Source organism: Coturnix japonica, chromosome 3 (genome assembly GCF_054131305.1).
Source record: "Coturnix japonica strain WE chromosome 3, WE-NBRP24, whole genome shotgun sequence".
Classification (NCBI taxonomy): Eukaryota; Metazoa; Chordata; class Aves; order Galliformes; family Phasianidae; genus Coturnix; species Coturnix japonica.
Genome location: NC_140665.1, coordinates 27,746,555 through 27,766,912, shown reverse-complemented (window position 1 = coordinate 27,766,912; position 20,358 = coordinate 27,746,555). Strand labels below are relative to the sequence as shown.

Genomic DNA, 20,358 nt, shown 5'->3' with positions numbered 1-20,358 from the left:
TAGGTAGTCTGGTAATTTAGGCAGAAGTGCTTCAGAAATATCAAACTGTTTATGAGATGTCGGATGAATACAAACACTAACACTGCGGTACCAACATCTCCTCTAAGGCATGCTAGCAGTAGCACCCATAAAATCTAAGACTTCCAGTTTCCCTAGCCACATCCTGGAGTAACATCTCATCTCTCTAGTTATGATATTAACATCAATATAAATATCCATAATATCAGTATTATTCCAAATTCCACACCAGGGTAGACATAACACCAAAACTGGGCTTTGCATTCACCATGCCATGCTTCCAAGCAAACAAACAACAACAAAATTAGATAAAACCTCAAGAATTTTTATTTCTGGAGAATTGTTTTTGTTTCCTTAGAATTGCAAAGATACTCTCTCCAGAAGAGCAGGGGAAAAACCCAACCCAAACCAAACCAAATAGAAAAGCCTTAAAGCCAAGCAATTTTGTTCCATATAAGCACAAGCGAACTGACGTATTTCACTCACATGCACGTACAAAAACATCTTAAGTAAAATATCTTTCACACATAACATAAGCATTAGTGTCAGAATTCAGCATATAATCAGATTGGCCTCACATACCCTATCTAATTGTATTTTCCTATTTTCTTTTTCAGTTGTAAATTTCTAAGCGGGGAACATCTCTTTTTCTGCACAGCATTACGCATATTCAAATTAGCATCAGCAGTCTCGGAATTAAATCACTAGGTAGCATGGTCTGACCTACACTAAAGTTTTCACACCAACAATAAACTTGGTTGGATGCCAGGTAAAAGTTTTCAAAAGGAATAAAAAGGTATTATTGCTAAAGGGAAAGAAATATGATGCACAGCACTCTCTCACCTGCAACCCTCTATCATTCCCATGCAAAATACTTCAAAGCCTAGTAATTCATGGCAAAATAAATCATAAACACATCAATGCTACTGGACATGGACGCATTCAACCCTCCATATTCCAATTTTCCATTCATTCACTTTTGGTAAGGGAGGAAGATGAAAGAATGAACAAGATGGTAAACTTCTGGGGCAGATGGGTCTGCAGAGCACTTTACCAGGGACCAGGAAAAAAAGCAACTATGAGAGCAGAGCTTCATTCCAAGCCATTGTGTGATCTCAGTGTAGCTTAAAATTTGGGGATTACATGGTCAATGAACTTCTCACTAGCTCCTCACACCTAGTAAAATCTTATTTCATTCGTCAGAAGAGCATACAGTCTGTATCTGGGCTGGTGTGCTAGATTTGAAATTTCTCTATTTCATGCATGATATACAGTGCTGTAAATTCCAAGTCTTCAAACGTTCAGAAGGGAAATGCTCACCTACAAGGTAAAGCTTCCATATGCACAAAAGGAGACATCCAGTGCATGAAAGTCAGAAGCAACACAGCATAATGGGAAACAGGAGGCACAGATTTTACTCTGCCATTGCTTTTTAAATGTACAAACTATGCCGATGCATTTCTAATCTCTGCATAAACAAGCTTCCCAAAGAGAATCAATAACACATCTCCCTTATACTGCAACAACACAGCTGAATCAATAGAGGGTTCAGGTTTGGCTTGTAGCAGTGTGTGTAACAGGGCGAAGTGAGTGTGGAAAGGGGATATGAAATACGAAAGCACGATTAAAAGTAAGACAGAGCATCTGTACTTGAGTAATATAAAGAAAGCACTTAAGACAGAGGCTTAAGCGGTTTAACTAAAGCCAGGGAGAGCAGCAGATTTTCATTTTTAGCCTATCTGAGGTCTTGCAAATGAGCAAGCCATGCTGACAGCAGCCACTCTGTCCGACAGCTCCTGAAAATGGTGCAAAGGACTTTGCTTATGTGTCCTAAATTCAAAGCTATTTCACAACAGTTTGGCAAATGCTTCATGTACAGGTGTTCTAATGTGGTATCAAAGACAGACCCAAGAGCCAAACCAGGCTGAACGTCAAGACCCTGGTCTAGCACATCCTGTGTGCTGTGGAGAACACTGGATCTGCTGTTTTAAGTAAGATGGGCAGTCTGCTTTTAGGTCAGTATTACAATTACAATGATAAGCAATACTGAATGTGTAGAAGAAACAAAAAATATCTGCCTAGCCAGAGGACTCCCAGACAGGAAAGGCTAAATTCAGACTGCTTAACTAATATAGATAGAGTGGATGCCTTTAGCTGAGGTAATCATGTTGAATTCACTTTATTGGCGCACTGTGGAAAAATAGATACTTCTAAAACACCACTCATCTGACCTCTTTTAGACTCCTACTTCTAGGTCAGACCCATATTGACCTGAAAATGACTGTTTCCCTTCAGCTGCAAATAGGGCCCTGAGCAACAAATTTCAATGTGGAAGTCTAAAGTTCAGCCAGAGGACACCATCCAAAATGCTTTCTTTGTACTATGGCAGTCAAATAGCAAAGCCATCCTATAGCTGTTTTAAACAAAACAGCTTATTATGAACAAGTATAGTACAGGTCAATAATATTTCAGCATCCACTGAAGCATATTCCAGCCAGCAGCAGTCATACCCAAATGGAAGAAAAGCTCACAGCTCTAACAAAACTCTCTAAAGGAACAAAGTACCTTTTTAATAGTAACTAAATCTCCAACAGACTTCTAAGAAGCAAATACTATTTTATTTTTTTTTAACAGTTGAGAAAACAGGGGCATTACAGTGTTCCTAATAGTGACTCAGAAGGAATCAAAATAAAGATTTCCTGATACACTGGTCCTCTGTTCAACTACTGACTAGGCTTCAAATAGCTAGAATTTACCTCCCAGGAGGAGCTCTTAAGACCATGATGGGCAATTTTAACTCCAATGTCCATAAAAGCCTGTAGCCACACATTGTTATTAGACATAGAGGAATTTAATGTTTGGCTTCCACTTCTGCAAAATGGAGAAATACAGTTAGGAAAAAAGAACTAAAGCTAGGCATGTTATAAGGAAACAAAAAAAAATACTGTGCCTGGAGCTCATCCTTTCAAGAGATAAACTTGCAATACTAAGGACAAATGGGAGGTCTGATAAATCTCCCTCAAATATCCCAATGGGTTACAGGTATAAAGCCAGTTTAAGTGACTGTTCAGTCTTGATTCGTGTTCATGCTAGCTTCTTTTGAGAGAGATTCTCACTGAATCAAGATAAAGACTGAGCTGATCAACTGAGGACTGTGCAGAACAAAAACTGTCATCAGTCAGCTGAGCCATAAAAGCAAGCTGTAAAATAGATTCTGCTTCAGACTAAGTTGTCAAGATAGCAACTGGCCTGAAGTGGCTACACTCAATCCAGTAAGAGTGAAGGAAAAGTTTGCACTGACAGCACCGTCTCAAACCAATAGCAATAGCTGCTATATTCTCTCTGAAATACTCTGCCTTAAACAGTTGGTTGTCAACTTCCCTGATTAAATAATTGAGAAGCTAAGGAAGAAGCTTCGCTGATCTTGTCAGTAAGAAGAATCTTGAAGGTCCTCGCTTCTGCAAACAGGGAATTGTGGATTTAAAATCTTGAGAAGTGTATACAAGACAAACAGAGCTTTGGACATTCAGAAGGTATTTTTTTCAAGGAACATCTTGGTGGGCTCTCATGAGGGACAACCCCGGTCTCCCCAGGTGGCCCAAGAACGCTGTCTTACCTTCAAAGATTGTATTCTGAAAGTAGAACAGTCCATTCTGATGAGCACAAAGTAAAGCAGGCCTGACAGAAAGCCAGCACAAGTAACCAAGGAATTCCTGACTGAGCTCAGATGTACAGAAAGAGTACAAAGAAATGAAAATGAGAATGGGCTGGCCAGGAGAGATATACAGACACAGTCCAAGCATGAAGGGAGAGAATTAGGTAAGACAAAGTTCAGCTGGAGGTGAAACCCATAGAAATGTGAAGAAGGACTTTTCTATGCACACTGGAAGCAAAAGAAAGGTTAAGAAAAATGCGGGTTTGCTGTTCAACAACCTGGAATCAAAGGCTGCAACTCAAAATTGATGTACTCAACACCATACACACTTTCACTTTTTGGTCTGCCTGCTGGGTCCACTAGAAGATTGTAAGAGGACAAGGTATTATGTACAGCAAAGGAAGCCTCAGTTAGCAGGAGCTTTAGCAATCGAGATGTGCACAAGTCCATGTAAACAGACAAGATGCATTTGAAGGCACCAAAGGAGCTGGCTGATGACACTGTAAGGCCACCCTCCAGCATCTCTGCCAGATCATCATCATCAGTGAAGGTTCTCCGCACCCGTAAAATTACCCTACTTGAGACTGTCGTGTTTCCAGCAACAGTTAGCAATTGTGTGGCCAGCATGGTGAAATTATTATTTCTCTCTGTATTGTACTTGTGAGACCTTAACTGGATGACTTCATCCACTTTCACGCTTCATCTTACAATAAGGGCACTGCAGCAATTTTCTTGGAAAGCCACTAAGATTGTTAGGGAACTGTAGCATGGGAAAAGGAGAGGCTGAGGGAGCTTGGTTTTTTCAGATATAAGAAGAGGAAAAGCTAAGGAGAGATCTCATTGTTATATACAACCACTTAATATGTAAGTTAGAGAAGATGAAGTCAGACTGAACTGAGAGATGAACAGTGATGGAAAATGAAGCAACGAATATGAGTTGAAACATGAAAATTTCAGCTGGATGCAAGAATTTTTTTCCTGCGAGGGTAGTCAAATGCTGGCAAATACTGCCCAGAGCTTTAGTCCCACCATCCTTGCAGATATTCAAAACTCAATGAGGCCCTGAACAACCTGCTCCATTTGCCTTGGCTGGACCAGAAAGCTCCAATCCTTTATTCATTCATTATTCAGTGATTCCATGACTTAACAAATCTCCTCACAGCTATTTTCCACTTGTAACTTGTAAACATCAGTTTGCCAAAACAAGCACATACAGTTATCTTCAATCTCATGAGTACGGAAGCCAGCTATGAGGGGAGATGAAGTGCACCACACATCAAACCTCTTGTAATGATTTCATGCAAGCTCCCTCATACAACAGGGCCAGCCCCATTTATACATCATAGCCATCATAGAACTGTCTTAGTTTGTTTCAAGTCCATCAGAAATAAATCAAAAGGCCCCCTTTCTTCACATCTTCTTCATCTTTTTCTTGCAGCGCTGGTTGAAGACAGGTGAGGATCCCATCAGACTGTCAGCAGAATGAGAACCATAGCTGCTCTCAGAGCCATTGGGACTCTGTGCTATCCCAGCTTCACTCATGCCTGACATAGGCTCCTCAAAGACATCACTGCCTAAGACCCCATGGCCATGTACATTGGATTCCTCATTTTCCTGTGGTTCCATTTTCACCTGTGCCAAGTTCCAGAGCGGGGAAGCATTTACCTCAGCCCCTAGAGAAAGAAAAGGCATACATTAACAACCAAGTAAAAGGATAAATTACAAACAGTAAACAGACACAAGGGACAGTGGCACCAGTAAAGAAGTAAAAGCAAACCTACAGCTGAAATTGTCTGGAGAATAACCATCAACCAGTATGGAAGAATAAATTAAAAGCAATATATGACAGTTTTGGTTTTTTTTTTAATAGCCTAGTAGTTTCGGCTGTAAAAAAAGATACGATGCTATGCTTTCAGAGCAAATACGATGCTATTTTCTGTGTGTTTTCCTCCATGAAAAATAACGACTTAGAAATAAAAAGGAAGGAGTGTCTCAGCAGCAATGCATATGCCAGCAGCACACAGACTGTACAAGCAGAACTTAGAATGGAACAGAATGGTTGTAATGGACCTTTAAAGATCATCTGGTCCAACCACTTGACCACTTCAGGGCTAACTAAAAGTTAAAGCATATTACTGAGGACATTATACGAACAACCCCTGAATAATGACAGGCAATGAATATCAGCCACCTCTTCAGGAAGCATGTGTCTGTGTGACCACTCTCACAGTAAAACTAATTACCCTAATGTCCAGTCTGATTGTCCCCTGACACAGTTTTCTCACGTACTGCATCCAGTTATCAGAATCAGTGCAGACCCTGCCTTGTAAAAAGCAGCCAGGCCTACACAACTCCAGCGAGGGACGGCCACCAACCCAGGGGCCAAGAGGGGCTAAAGTGTGCCATGTGTCCCTGTCGTGGTTCCGGAGCTGCCGATAGGAAGCACTGCTTTTTACTGCCTCCCATTATGTCAAGGTAAACCTCAGCTGCTCTCAGATAGGGGAAATCTGTACAAGGAGGCTGGAGACTGGAAACAGGTACATGGTGAGTCCCAGGTCATCTTTATAAAGAAAAAGTTAAACAGTCCAGGGAATCATATGGATTTTTGTAAACAGTTGATTAAAACAATTCCATTAAAACACAGAGAAAATCATCAAATATTTTATCTAAATTAACATGGAGGATCTTCCTTAGATTCCTACCATAGAATCATAGAATCACCATGGCTGAAAAAGATCTCCAAGCTCATCCACTCCAACTGTCCAGCATCTCCAGACTAAGCCAGGTCCCTTAGTACAAGACCTAAACTACCTCCAGGGACAGTAACTCTACCATCTCCCTGGGCAGCCAATTGCAATGCCTGACAGCTCTTTCAGAGAAGAAATTTTTCCTAATATTCAACCTGCTTTTCCCTGCTCCTTCACTGCAAACAAATGTAAAAAAAGTAAATCAGTAATAACTTTTCAAACCTTGGACCACAAAACAAACATCTTCAGGATGCTTTGAAAGTTCAATTAGCAACCTAAAACAAATCTTTGCCCTGTGTCATTTGCTTGTCCTTTTTTTGTCCTTCTAACAGATCTGAGGGAGGACATTCACTGCAAATAACAACTACTAAATCCACCCCCTTCTAAGACATCAGTATGGTTCAAAACATAGGACACAAATGTTTAATTCCTCTAAAACCTGTTTGAACGTAACTCAACAGCAGCAAGGAATGAGTTCTTATCACACGAGTGGCCACATACACACTCAAGAGGACTCTTCCCATTTTTAATTCATCCCACAGAGGAAGACAGGCCAATCCATGCTAGTGTAACACGCTTTTGTTAGTTTTGTTTTTCATTTGGACTAGTGTGCAAACTGTGCACAGACTGAGGATTTTCTAAGATTATGAAACCATAATTCTTAAAAACAGCAAATGCTTTGTCCCCCAGAGTAGTAATTATAGATTGTATTATATCTTCTTATTTAAAGTTTTAAGAGAGTCAAAAATCCTGTTAAAAACATACTAATTGGGCCCCTTGTTGACATGCACATAATAAGCCCAAATCTTACCAAAGCCTAAAATCTTTTCTCACTTCTACATCTGATCCCTCTTTTGAGGGGTTAAATGCATATGGAAAATAAAACAAACAAAGAAGCTATGTTTTCTTAAGTTTTGCAACTGTTTAAATTACAACCAAACCTCCTGTATGTATTATTACAATTCCCTGTTACTAACATACGCCTATCAATATTTCCTTAGGAATAAGTAGTTACACCAAGAACAAGTCTTCCAACCTGTTTGTATTGTAAACTTTCCTTTATGTAGGAATGGGGAATCTTTATCTAATCTAGCCATGCAGCCCAAACTAGGGCTTAGGGGGCAAGGGCAGACAACACAACCTGCATCAGATCAGTCGTCAGATAGAAAGCCAGAGCTGAAGTGCTTGCTGATGTCCAGCTGCCTTATTGAACAGTTCTTTTTCTGTTAACCACAAGTGAATGTATTCCTCTCAGCAACAGTGGACACATCATTAAAATGCTGTTAGTTCCACAGTGTTGCAGCTCCAGACTGCACAATAATCAAAGGTGCTCACTAAACTTATTGTTTCTTTCTTTCATCAATTGCTTTGCATCACTCAAACTTATTCCCTTCAGCTCTATTATCTGTCATCAAGAGTGTCACTAAGGACTAAGAGTACTTAAGCAGTGACACTGCACATTTCATCTTCAAAGCACTTCAGCTTCCAAGTACTTTACAAATGAGCTAATCCTCATTTGTCTGTCTGGGTGGAGGAACAAGATCCCCAATTTGGCCTCTATTTCTCCAGCTGCACTGAAATTAGGCAACTAGCCCACAATTGTAACCCCTGACATAAGCAAAAACACATGCAGAACAGACAAGGCTGAAAGGACATCTCGCCATCTGACACCGTTGCACTGCTACCCTCCCTACAGGTCTCACACTTGCATATTTGAGCTGGTGGTATCCTAATTGCAGCAGCTTTCTCTCACTTCTGGTGATATTACACTCTCCAGCCTGCCCATCTCTAGACTGGGACTTCTTACAGCTATGAGATTTCCAAAGACCCTTGTGAAGTGAAGAGGGATTTTCAGAGAGGAACAGAGCACTTGTATTCTTAATTAGAAAACATCAATTCAGTATCAGAGAGGCATTTAATATACAGCTAGCATGCTAACCTCTGGGTCTCAAGTGGTAGACGTTATAGCAAGCTTGCCAGATGAATCACTTGCAACCCCAGATGAGCCAGAAGAACCTGCTATTCTCTCCCCTGCAAAAACGTGAGCACTTCACATCTCAGAAGTGCTATGGTAAACAATACAAGCTTTCAGAAACACAACTGATGGATTTGTGTCGCTTCTGTGTTTTTACTCCTGTTTTTTTATTACTTCAATAGAATATGCTACTTTTTAAAAGAGCTAAAGAACTGAGAGGTACACTCAGCATTCAATACATAATACATAAGTTAAGGTTCATATTTCAATGTTTTTAACCAGATTTTTAAGGGAAACATTTATTATTGCAAAGACTGGTAGAGTTCAGAAGGTTCTATAAAAAAAAAAACACAGATAACTCTTCGTTTTTGAAGGAAGAATAAAACTGGCATCTACAGACACAGAAATGGTACAGCAGCAGAACATTGTTCAGTGCCGGCCACCAGCGTGCTTCAATGCCAACATATAGGGATGACTCTGAGAAACAGAGTGCAGTCCCCATAACAACTACACTCATTGTTTCCCTTTCCATGGTGGCAGGAAACCTACAGCAGGCTTCCAGGAAACCTGCAAGAGGAGGAGAGACTACCACGAGCACATTTCACTTAAACCAATGATAAACTTTCTAAAAGCAATGGCTGTCACTACCAGGATGTCTTCCAAATATAGAGGACTGCACAAGAATCATTAATATTTTCCAAATTCATTCAGTGCCTAATCTACATAAAGTCCTGAATCTATTCCAGTCACAAGGAACACAGCCTTCAACATCTCAGTAACATGAAACTCTGGACAAGAATTCCAGACTACTCGGGAAAAAAAGTACAAAACAAAACTAAAACAAGGAAAAAAAAGGAACTCCCTACCTATGCTCCTACTTCTCCTGAGTAGAAATGAGAATAAAACTCTGGTTATTTCTGTCTTCATTACATCAGACTGGGAGAAAGACTCCAGTACTCACTTCTGTAGCAACCAATAACAAAGTCAAGAATGACCATACCTTGAAAGTAAACACCATATAAAGAAGCTATTTTGTGTTCTTCAGAGGAAATGACTTGTCTTGGAAGCAACGTTAAAGATCATCTAGTTCTGAACTCCCTGCCATGGACAGGGAACATTCCATTAGACCAGGCTGCTCACAGCCCCATTGAACCTGGCCTTGACCACAACCAGGGATGGAATACCCATAGGCAATTTGTTCCAGTACCTCACCACCCTCTCAGTGAAGAATTTCCTCCTAACATCTAATCTAAGTTTCCCCATTTATTGTTTGTAACTGTTCCCTCTTGTTCTGTCACTATCTGATCACTCGGAACAGCTGAGGGACTAGTTCTAGTAGTTACACCAAGCAACTACCTGAAGTCTGCGGGGAAGCTTCTACTTCCAAATTTGCAGAGAATCGCTCGCTTTGAGCTCCAAGAACTCCAACGGGCAAAGACTGGTCACCAGAAGCAAGATCTCCTTCCAGCTCCTCGCTTATGGGGAAAGTGATATCACTAACAGGCTCCTCCTTAATCTTCACAGGCTTTGTGTCTTCTGCTGCCTTTTCAGGGTTGACAATCTTCTCATACTCTTCAGAGAGCTGCTTGCTAACCTGTCAAAGATCAGGGGAGATCGAAATAAAAAAGAGGAAAGGTCACAGTGATTTCAATGACAGTTACATTGCAGTGTGCTTTCCTCTTAGAATATTATTGTCTGATATGGCTGAACAAATACACAGTTGTCAGCTACAGGGGAGGGGAGGGGAGGAGAGGGGAGGGGAGGGGAGGAGAAGAGAGGAGAAGAGAGGAGAGGAGAGGAGAGGAGAGGAGAGGAGAGGAGAGGAGAGGAGAGGAGAGGAGAGGAGAGGAGAGGAGAGGAGAGGAGAGGAGAGGAGAGGAGAGGAGAGGAGAGGAGAGGAGAGGAGAGGAGAGGAGAGGAGAGGAGAGGAGAGGAGAGGAGAGGAGAGGAGAGGAGAGGAGAGGAGAGGAGAGGAGAGGAGAGGAGAGGAGAGGAGAGGAGAGGAGAGGAGAGATCAATTATTAAATAAGACTTCCAGCTTTAGTCTGCTTCTAGCAAGCACTTGTTTGTACCACTTGAATCCCCAACAGCAGAGCTTATTTCCCCCTTCTAGATAAGTTTCCAAATACAGAAGTTAGCATGGACCTTAGCCTATATGAAAATCAGAATAAGCAAGACAGCAACTGGCTGTGGGATGAAAGTGAATTACATCAGCTGAATGAAACAGAAAACCCAAATCCCAGAAGGAAAAAACATCTGGGCATCAGGATGCAACCATTAAACTACAAACAGCTTCACAGCCCTTCAAACCAGGGAGGACATTAAATAAATAAATAAACACCCAACAGCACAAGAGTATCTTTTAACTAAAGCAGTCATGTAATCAGTCCCTTGGAATAAAAATTCTTTTAATGAGGACAAATCTTGATGATGCTATTTTTATGCACGAGCCAAAGTCCATCACAATTTACATACTACACGTAGTTAGTTATAGGTGTCTCTGATTTATGCTACCTCTGTAACACACAAGGTGACAACCCTGGGATAAGAAGGAGCACGAGCAGCTGCTCCAAGATGAGTCAACTAGCACTCTCATACAGCATGACAATGAGGAAGAGAAAGATTATTTGTGGTAGGTTTTGCCTTTGGTCATGGTCTACCTGCTTGATTCAAGTCTCGGTTTGTGATAAGTTTGTCTAAAATTTCCCAGCTCGAATCTTGCATTTTTGTAACTCTTCTGTCACTCAAATAAAATGCACATTCAATTCCACGTGGACCAAGAAAAACTATGCCCTTACTCATACAACCTACATTTCTATGGCACCTCTCACTCCCAGGAGATTTAACAACTCCTCTCCTTTCTCCACAGAAGTACAGTTCCCTGTAGATTGGGAAATCTTGCTAAATAACTCATTCAACACAGTACTAGTCCTATAAACTAATTGCTTAAGCGAGCCACCCCTTGTTAATGCCAACACAAGGCATTGTACATCTAAGTACTTTTTGTTCATCTGCTTCCTTATTTTATGAAATGGTAAGTAGACAAAAATCTCATTAAAGCAAAAAATTCAGTTAATCTTACTGACATTACTGCAACTTTGGGCCATTACACAGCTGGGGGCCTCCCCTTAAACCTGAACTATCAACACAACACTCTTAGCCTCTGTAGGGACAGAAATAAGTCATCTCCACCAAAGAAATCCTATTTCCCTTTTCCTTTCTGACTCTTCTCCACACCATGGGGTTTTCTAATAGGAAAACCTCAATACTGTTAGAAGAATATACAATTGAACTGGAGCCACGCATCTTGGTGCTACCCACTCGCCACTGCTCCTCTCACCTGAAGCATATAGCTGTGATAATCCTTAATGCGGTGCTGCCAGAACTTCTGCAGTGAGAGCACACTGCCAATGCCCACTTCATGAAAGACCTGCTCCATGACATCCGGGAAAGGGGTGTGCCCAAGTCGGGCTTCTCGATCCACAGCAAAGCGCAGCAGTTTGGTGAACTTCAAGCAGTACTCGTGGGCTATATCTGTCAGGGTCTCCAGGACACTCTCGTTGGCACACTCAAAGCCTGTGTGAGCCAGAATAGTGGCCATTGACTGGTAGAGCAGCTGCCGGCAGGAGGACCAACTCAGCTCGGTCACAGGTTCCCCTTTTCCTCTAAAAAAAAAACAGAAAGGAGAAAAATAGCATACCTCCAAAAACTAAAATAATTTATCAGTTCAAAACATACTTTCAGTACGAACATGATCTACAGAGGGAAAGCAAGTTGTTTGGGGTTCAGCACAGTTTCTCCTTTACATAAGAATACATCTAGCGCAGGTTTATCAACTTTCCCTCCTTCCCTTACCCTCCAAATCAGTGCTACTGAGTCCCATTTTCACTTTTAATTCCATAAGAATCCTTGGGTGATTCATAAGTGTGGGATGCAAATCTTCTGAATCCTTAAGCAACTCCCTTCCCACCAAAGAGCTTTTCTCCCAGAGATGTGAATTAAACGGGTACTTGACACAAACAACAACAAAAAAAGGCATTTTAAATAACAAATGCAAATAATTTCCCCTCTCAGTCAATTACATTTCTCTTCCTTATTATCTCTGATGTCATAGGCCTAATAGTCAGATACAAAGGCTTCTGGGACAGACAAGATTTGAATTTATAATGCACAAGACACATGTAAGAAGTCAGAAATGGGAACAGTTCATAAAGCTACACTGTAGCCAGAAAGACCACTTCTGTATCCTTACTTCCAATAATCACAGAGCATGACAAAGAACAAGGTATCCCAACTTGTGACACAGCAAGTAAACCCAAAGCCTCCCAGGAAGCCTGCAGAGCTGCCTTTAAAGCAGCATTCCTTGGCCTTGGGCCTGAGACTGCCTTTCTCTGTTCTGCTACGCAGGAATATGTGACAGTGTAGGACAGAAGAGACAGGACAACTGACATGAGCACTTCCCACATCACTCAGTTACAGTCAGTCAACCAAATTTTCCAACACTGTGTAAACAAGTAGATATTCCATGTAGGAAAAAAGAGAAGATGAGGTAGGAGTTTAAGCAAGAAATGCAAACACACTTCTACCATATTCCTAAACTAATAATTAAACTTATGCGATTTATTCGCCCATAGCAATCCCCAGCTGCTGATGTCAGAAATCAAGTGTCCTTTTGCTAAGTGTGGTATTTATTTACTTTCTTCCACTCCATTCGGAATCAATGGGTGAAGAATGCTAGCAATTTCACCCTTCATTTGTTTCTGATCAATTTCTTCCAACATCTCATTCAGCCCACTCTGAGACTTCATCTCACTCTCCCCATACACTATTTGTGCACAGTCTCTCCAGTAACAAGACCTGATTAAACAGCACATAGGCAACACCAATGATTTACATAGAAGGCAGCAGTGATTCTCACTACTCTGTTTCTCCAACAAGGCACTGAGAACCTTTCAGCCTCATTAAGACACCGGGTCACAGAGCTCCCACTGATCCTCAGAACTGACCCATACAAAACCACTGAAACGCAGCAGTAGAAATGATAACATTTCAGAGAACTGACAATGGGAGGTTGAGCTCAGAGCTATGAGGACCAAAGCCCAATGGTTCATTTTCAAGAACACCAGCTCAGCTCAACACTTTCTGCTTATTCAAGTAAAGAGGCAGAGGGGTGGCAAGCACAATATATTAAGAGCTGCAGGTGACGATATTACTAAGAGAATATTAAGAACAGCATGCGGATCTCAGGTCATGGATTCATCCCAGCTATTAATTGCTGGAAAATGACTCACATCCCAGTTCCCTACACAATTATGTGAGTACCGTGGAAAGAAAACAGCCGGTGCTCTGTCAAAATGAATTAAAAGCTCATCAGTTCCCTTCTAAACCAAGTGTCATCCTTGCTGTTTTTACATCTCCCTAACTATCCCCTCCATCTCCCAGGGACACACTTCTGCAGCTTACAAAGAGCAATACTGGGAAAAGGAGGTTACAACAAAACAAAACGGGGAAAAAAAGGGGGGGGAAAACAAGCAAACAAATAGATGCCATTGATGTTTTGCCAGTCACACAAAGCAACAAGAGCAAACTTAAGCTGGACACAAAATGTGGCAGCCCAAGCAGAATATTCAGCCAATTCTGAAGAGGATATGCACATAAGAATGCATATCACTGTTCAGAAAGCAGCACAGAATGTCATGTCTCTTTTAAATTCCTAGAGGAGAAGAAACTAATTGCCAGCATTAAAATGCAGCTAGGTCACGGTGCTGAAAGGGATATAATCAACTTGAAGTCTAATCAATTAAAGACAGAGAAATTTCAGGTACTGTACTCAAATCCAACTCCACACCTCTTGTTCTTGCTAAGGTCAATCAATTTTGTTTTGTTTTTCTTATTTTTTCTTCCCTTGATTTCGTGTTTTCCACAACAAACAATAAGGGGAAGATGATTAAAAACCTGATTAGACAGGGGAAAAAAAATGGAAGCATTGCTATAGACATTAACAGAAAACAACATCCTTTTTCTTCATCTCCTTTAACTTCCAGGTACCATCTAATAAGATGAAAAATAAACAGAAATGGGCATACAGACACATTTAAATCAAGAACATCTATCTCATGCCAAGTCTTTCCAGCAAACGGCTTCTTTCCTCCAGTCACCACAGGTAAAGTGCACTGGTCTTAGATTTCACCCAGATGCCCAACACCTCCAAGAGCATCCCCCCAAATACTATCATGCAGAATGCCACTCTCTGTAGCACTTGCTGCTTTCCCAAGAGGCTCTCTATCCAACTGCCATCTGGAACCAAGCCTATATTACCAATGTCATGTTAGCTTCAAGTAAACAAAAGAGCTTTAATCCCTAAAATTCTGTCACCACAGATCAACAAGACCAGCAGTTAGGCCTATGACTTGGAGGTGATCATCTCTGTGGAGGGTACAGCATGAAACTTATCACAAACACTGGCCACCTTCCCACTCTTCAGTTTTGTATTCCCAACATTTCCATGGGTCAACAACATTAGATGGTGTTCCGGACAGAAATCAACCTGTCAAGATACAAATCCATCAGGTCCAAAGCTCAGCCTTCTCCCATTGCAACCAAACCATCTGCAACATGCAGAACTTTGCATCAACACAAAAGAGAAAAATGACCAGTTTATACAAATCAGGCTTATTTTCATTATCCATAAGGTTTCAGAGCTAACAAAAGGCTCATTTTCTTCGTCAGCCAGTTAACATGACACAGTCATCCCCCCAAGGGCACCACAGTCCATTCACCCAAGCTTCTCTCCTGTAAAGACTTTCTTCTGAAAGCAAGGGAGAGCTTATGGTCCATTTGCTGTGCCACCTCAGGGGAAAGAAAGTGCTTGGCTGAGTCAGTACAAAGATCAACAGCTGAGGCTTACTCACCTGAGGTAATGCACTGAGGTGCTCTTCCCCCACACAGGAGAGCATAAGCTACTGGCAGATGGAGGGAGGGATTGTTTTCTTACGAACACATTCGTTTTATGAAACATTTAATCGTAGAGTTGAATTTCTACCAAATTAGGTGCATCAAGGTCGTTTCACTGCCATCTTTCCCAATACAATAAAATAAAGGAGAACATCAGAAAGAAAAAAGAGATTATAATGATCAGGGAGTGTATCACAGAACAAAAAACACCAACTCAAAATGAAAAATAAGCTTCCTTTTGAGAAAGGGCCTCTTTTCACCTCATCCTGAATAAGCCTCTTTTCAAATAGCTCTGCTATGCCTGCAGGAGGATGCGCAGGTATACACAGAAACTGTTCAGTAGATAATGGCAACAGGCAACAGCTAACATTTGGAAAATAAATTAGGTCCCAGTGGGACAACACAGAACACCAGAAAGTTTAGGAGGTAGAAATGAAATGCTTTATCCAACAGGCTAAGCATGTTCTGCCTGCTCTGATTTCTACTGCTCCAAATCCTCCCTCAGTGCTAACCTAGCTATCCCACCAACACACACTTCCCTACTTCTGTACAAACATTTAACTATTAGACCTTCTGCCATGAGCTGTCTTCCCATTGCGAGCTCCCAGTACAGTTCTAAGTTCAATACAAAGCACAAACACGATGTGGTCAGGAACACAAATGAGAGAATAATAGAGAAATCCATTGAGAAAACAACCATGTACATACACACGAAAAAAAAATGAGAAAGTTAGGTTTCTTCCTACAGTGGATCCATATTAATAGTGGAAAGCTGAACACAGAGGAAGGAAGAGCTATCAGCCACATTATGGTAAGAATCTCCCGTTGAAATGGCAGTTGTATGTTACAGTTCCTTACTTATTCCTCATCAACTATGCTCTAAATTTACCTTCTGTTTTTATACCAGCCAAAATCAAATGTTAATCTCCTATTGTGTATTCCAAGAACTGTAACGTCAACGGTTTCAAATCACTGCGACCAGATGGCAACACATCCAGGAATACTAGAGGAATTCAGGGATGAAACATCTGAATAGCTGTGGTGAATCACCTCTTGCTTTAAAGTGCCACAGCCCATGAGAACCAGTAGGTAGAAAGTGTGAAAACACTCTTTCAATATATTTGGGGGGGAGAAAAAATGAAAAACTACAGGCTGGTAATTCTGTACTATTCTGGTACATCAGGGAAATTCACAGCAATGATAAGAACAGAGTTAGAGGACAGATGAGTAAATAAGATGCATTCAGAAAGACTTCAGACAGCTCCTGTAAGTGGAAAACCTGCTTCACAAGGCTGCCACAGCCCTCCAAAGCCACTGACAAGCAAGTATATACGAGATGTACATTGGAAAGCTAAGGACATTCCTCAGGGATCTGTGCCAGAGTCAAAGATTTTTTCCCCACATACTTATCCACAGCCTGAAAAAAAGCAGAAAAGGAACAGAGTCCTAATTAAATCTGCTGCTGGCACAGATTTCTGAAAGGAGTTGAAAAAAATCAGAACAGCTGCAAAATAGCAGTAAATCAGGTTCTGCCTCCCCCACGCCACAAAAGGGATGTGGAAACGGGGATTACAGGTATGGTGTAGGGCAGAAGGCACTACAAAAAAAAGAGAAGAAAAAAAAGCCAACCAAGGGGTTGATTTCGTTGATCAACAAAATAAAAGACAAGGCTGCGAGGTCTAAGGACAAAAATGAATAATGAGGAAACAGAAGAGAATATAGCTATATTGAAGAAACTTGTGGTCTAATTCAGGCTGGCCACTCTTCTTTTCTTCCTATGAACAAACATACCTACACACTGCTTCCGAAACCTAAGTTATCACGAAAGAAAATGGAACTAAAACATGCATTTAGTCTAACAACGTAACTCTGACAATGACACTTAAAAGGTATTGTAAAACTAAGCAGTATCGTGTTTTATCAAGAACAACAGTCCTCCCTCAATTGTTTTACTCACTAAAAACAAGCACTAACAAATCTTTTAACGTTATTCTTAATCCTATAAGAATAGATGCTGTTCTTCATGTACGTGCATTAAAACAGCAAACATGCAACAGCAAACCAAAATCTTGCCTCCCAGAAAAGCAGAAAGGTGTTTGGTTTAGCAGGCACACGGTTAAATTAGACTCTATACCACGACCCATAACAAATCAGTCGGCCGCAAAGCATTTCATGTCAAAACCGCCTATCTACACTTTGCAATCTAGTCCTTAAACTCCCCCATGTGGCTGACTGTTAAATAACATTTGTTTACCAGCACCATGGAGAGACCCAAGGGACAGCAAAAGTACAAAGCGGCCCCAAAATCACGGTTAGGGCCACTGAAAATTTAAAGTTAAAGCTGAAGGCACCAGGGAGGTCAGTACAGAAGACTGCAAGATACACAAGGCTGCTTCAGCTCTACAAACCGTAATACCATAAAGAGCAGGAGGCACAGGGCTCTAATTCATACTCACGGAATATCCCTTCACCCTTTCAGGCAAATCACTTTATTCCATCCCAGAAGGATGAAGGCGATGATTTAGGCTTACCTTCTGTTTCTGTACCAGCCAAAATCAAATGTTAATCCCCTATTGCGTATTCCAAGAACCGTAACATCAACAGTTGCAAATCACCAGGACCAGATGGCAACCCACCCAGGAATACTAAAGGAATTCAAGTTTGAAATATCTGAATAGTTATCCCAGCTGAAACCAGCGCAGCATGTAACTCTAAAAACAGCACTGAAGTCTCGCTCTGCTATCCAGACAGACTATGTTACCAACAGGAATGTCTTCCAGTTAAAATCATTGAATGCTACGCAGGCCATTAAAGATCTGATGCGTTTAACCAATGATATTTTATGGATGTAAACTTTCCACATCTGAAAAAAAAAATAAAAGGTATTGTTTTCTCCTATATCAAGTTTATTGGATCAGTCCTTAAGAACAGTGGGGATTAATCTCTGAATTTAAATGCACAGTCTAAGAGGAACCGTGAGATCCTGCAGGAAATAGAGCATCTCCTCGTAAATAACACCGGGGTTAAAACTGGAAACACCTGCCCTTTCTTTTCCTTCTAGCATACGATGCCCCATTCTAGTGTTAAATTGGACATGAATGTGTGAGTAATATGTATTTAAACATTTAATTGTAAATCTTTGTTGTGATGTTTACTGCCTAAGCTAGAAAGATGTTTGTCATTTTTACAGTGCCTCAGAAATAATTTCTATATCCATAGATGTGAAGAGCATTGAGTAGTGTACATCAGAGGGTTGACAAGGAGGAGGTGACATTACTGTGTAAACAAAGATTGACTGCAAAGGAGCAATGCAGCCTTCCTTTCTATTTCAAGCCCATGGCTGGTGGAGCCAGCATTGGAGAGACGGGAACTCCCTTCACCAGCATTCACTGCCATATGTGACCAAACCACAAACACTGACAGTAGGATGAGATGGCAGCACCGTGCATCTTTGGGCACAGAGATCTTACAAGCAGTAATTAGCAAAGCATAATCTCAGAACCTAAAGCTAATGGGCCAACAGCCAGTTGTATATCTTCTGAATGGTGAGAACACAGACAGTCTAGCTGTAAGTGACCTAAATACAAAAGACTTTGCAGTCAATAACTAACTTTCTCAAAAGAACACTGAAGATGGCAAAACTGTTCACAAACATTAAGCTGAGTGCAGAAATCAGCACTATACATCTGCATTTTATGGATAGAAAGCAAAGACACATTTGTTTTAAACAACTTGTATGTTGTGTGCATCTCAACCTTTCTGTTCCTAGGCCTGCTTTATTCTTTACACACAGTTCATCAGCCTTAGTGAACTGACAAAATATATTTAAAAACACTCAGCTTTCCTGCAGCCAGGATTCATAGGATCATAAAGCTGGAAAGTCTACTAAGGTCATCTAGTCTAACCACCAACCCACCATCACCATGCCCACTAGTCACATCTTTCAGTGCCACATCCATATATTCTCTGAGCACCTTCAAGAATGGCGATGACTCTACCTCTATGGCAGCCTTGTTCCAGCACCTCACTGCTCCTTCCGAGAAGAAATTTTTCCTAATGCCCAACTTGAAAAGAAACAAGGAAATACCACACATACCTGTAGAAATCGCTCTCTGGGTCACTGTGCCTCAACTGGAATGGCATTTTGGGGGGCTTGCTGTCCAGAGGAAGCAGGTCATCAGGAAGAGGTGGGGAGGCCGGACGAGAGGGCAGAGGTTCGTTGTCTTCTGTCTTGATGCCCTCCGCTTGCTGCTGGTTTTGTGCCTGGGCCATGGCGATGAGGCTGCGCAGCCGCCGGTTGTGCTGGATGAGCTGGATGGTGTGGATGGTGAGGCTGCAGGGCTCGGAGGGGACGTCCAGCATGGTGGTGGGCCGTGGTTTGTTGGCTGACGGCTGGTGCAGAGGAGGGTCCTGAACCTCCACCGTGCGGAACTCACGCTGGAGGAGGTCGAAAGAGCTGCGGTTGGCCTGGTTGGATGGCACCGGGATCTCACCCCAGTAGCGCAGCATTTTAACACAGTATTGACCTCAGAGTGCAGGGAAAGCACCCAGACACAGCAGGACGAGCTGCGGGGAGAAGCTCTTGGCTTTGGGCAGCAACAAACTGGTGCTGGCCTCGGAAACGAGCAAATAACTGATGTCAAGAAAACCCTTCCAAAGTCACCGTGAGAAACGCAGCTTTCAAGACAGCACAGCTGCCTCCCCTAAGGAGGGGGAACAAGAAAGCAAAGCAGCAGCGAGGGGGGCACGACTTCTAAGCAGCGCAGCGCAGCGCAGCCCCAGTCCCGCCCTGGTGCCAGGGAACCCGGCGGAGAACAAGGCCGCACGTTCGGCCCCACCTCGATCACGACCCCGCCGTACCGCACGGCCCCGGTCCGTCGCCAAACGCGGCTCCCGCCGCACTTCCGCAAGGAGCGCGGAGCTCCTGCTGCAGCCGCCGCCCTTCTCCGCTCCTCCCGCCGCCCCCCGCCGCTCTCACCCCACTCTCTGCCCACAGCCGTGGTCGAATC

The 20,358-nt window shown here is 42.0% G+C and overlaps 1 protein-coding gene across 3 annotated transcripts; it reads right to left on the bottom strand.

Moving 5' to 3' along the window:
• Window positions 1-324: 324 nt before the first annotated feature.
• On the bottom strand, window positions 325-20,203 carry SUPT7L (SPT7 like, STAGA complex subunit gamma). Of its 3 annotated transcripts, none has more exons than XM_015857513.3 (4): window positions 19,446-20,203; window positions 11,736-12,060; window positions 9,752-9,989; window positions 325-5,346 (listed from the first exon to the last, which is right to left on the bottom strand). In XM_015857513.3, the coding sequence occupies exons 1-4, from the start codon at window positions 19,856-19,858 to the stop codon at window positions 5,084-5,086; spliced, it is 1,239 nt and encodes a 412-aa protein (XP_015712999.1). In that variant the 5' UTR covers window positions 19,859-20,203; the 3' UTR covers window positions 325-5,083. The 3 variants fall into 3 exon arrangements, with proteins under 3 accessions (XP_015712999.1, XP_085397343.1, XP_085397342.1); XM_085541217.1 differs by lacking the exon at window positions 19,446-20,203 and adding an exon at window positions 17,881-18,087; XM_085541216.1 differs by lacking the exon at window positions 19,446-20,203 and adding an exon at window positions 15,307-17,327.
• Between the last annotated feature and the right edge of the window lie 155 nt (window positions 20,204-20,358).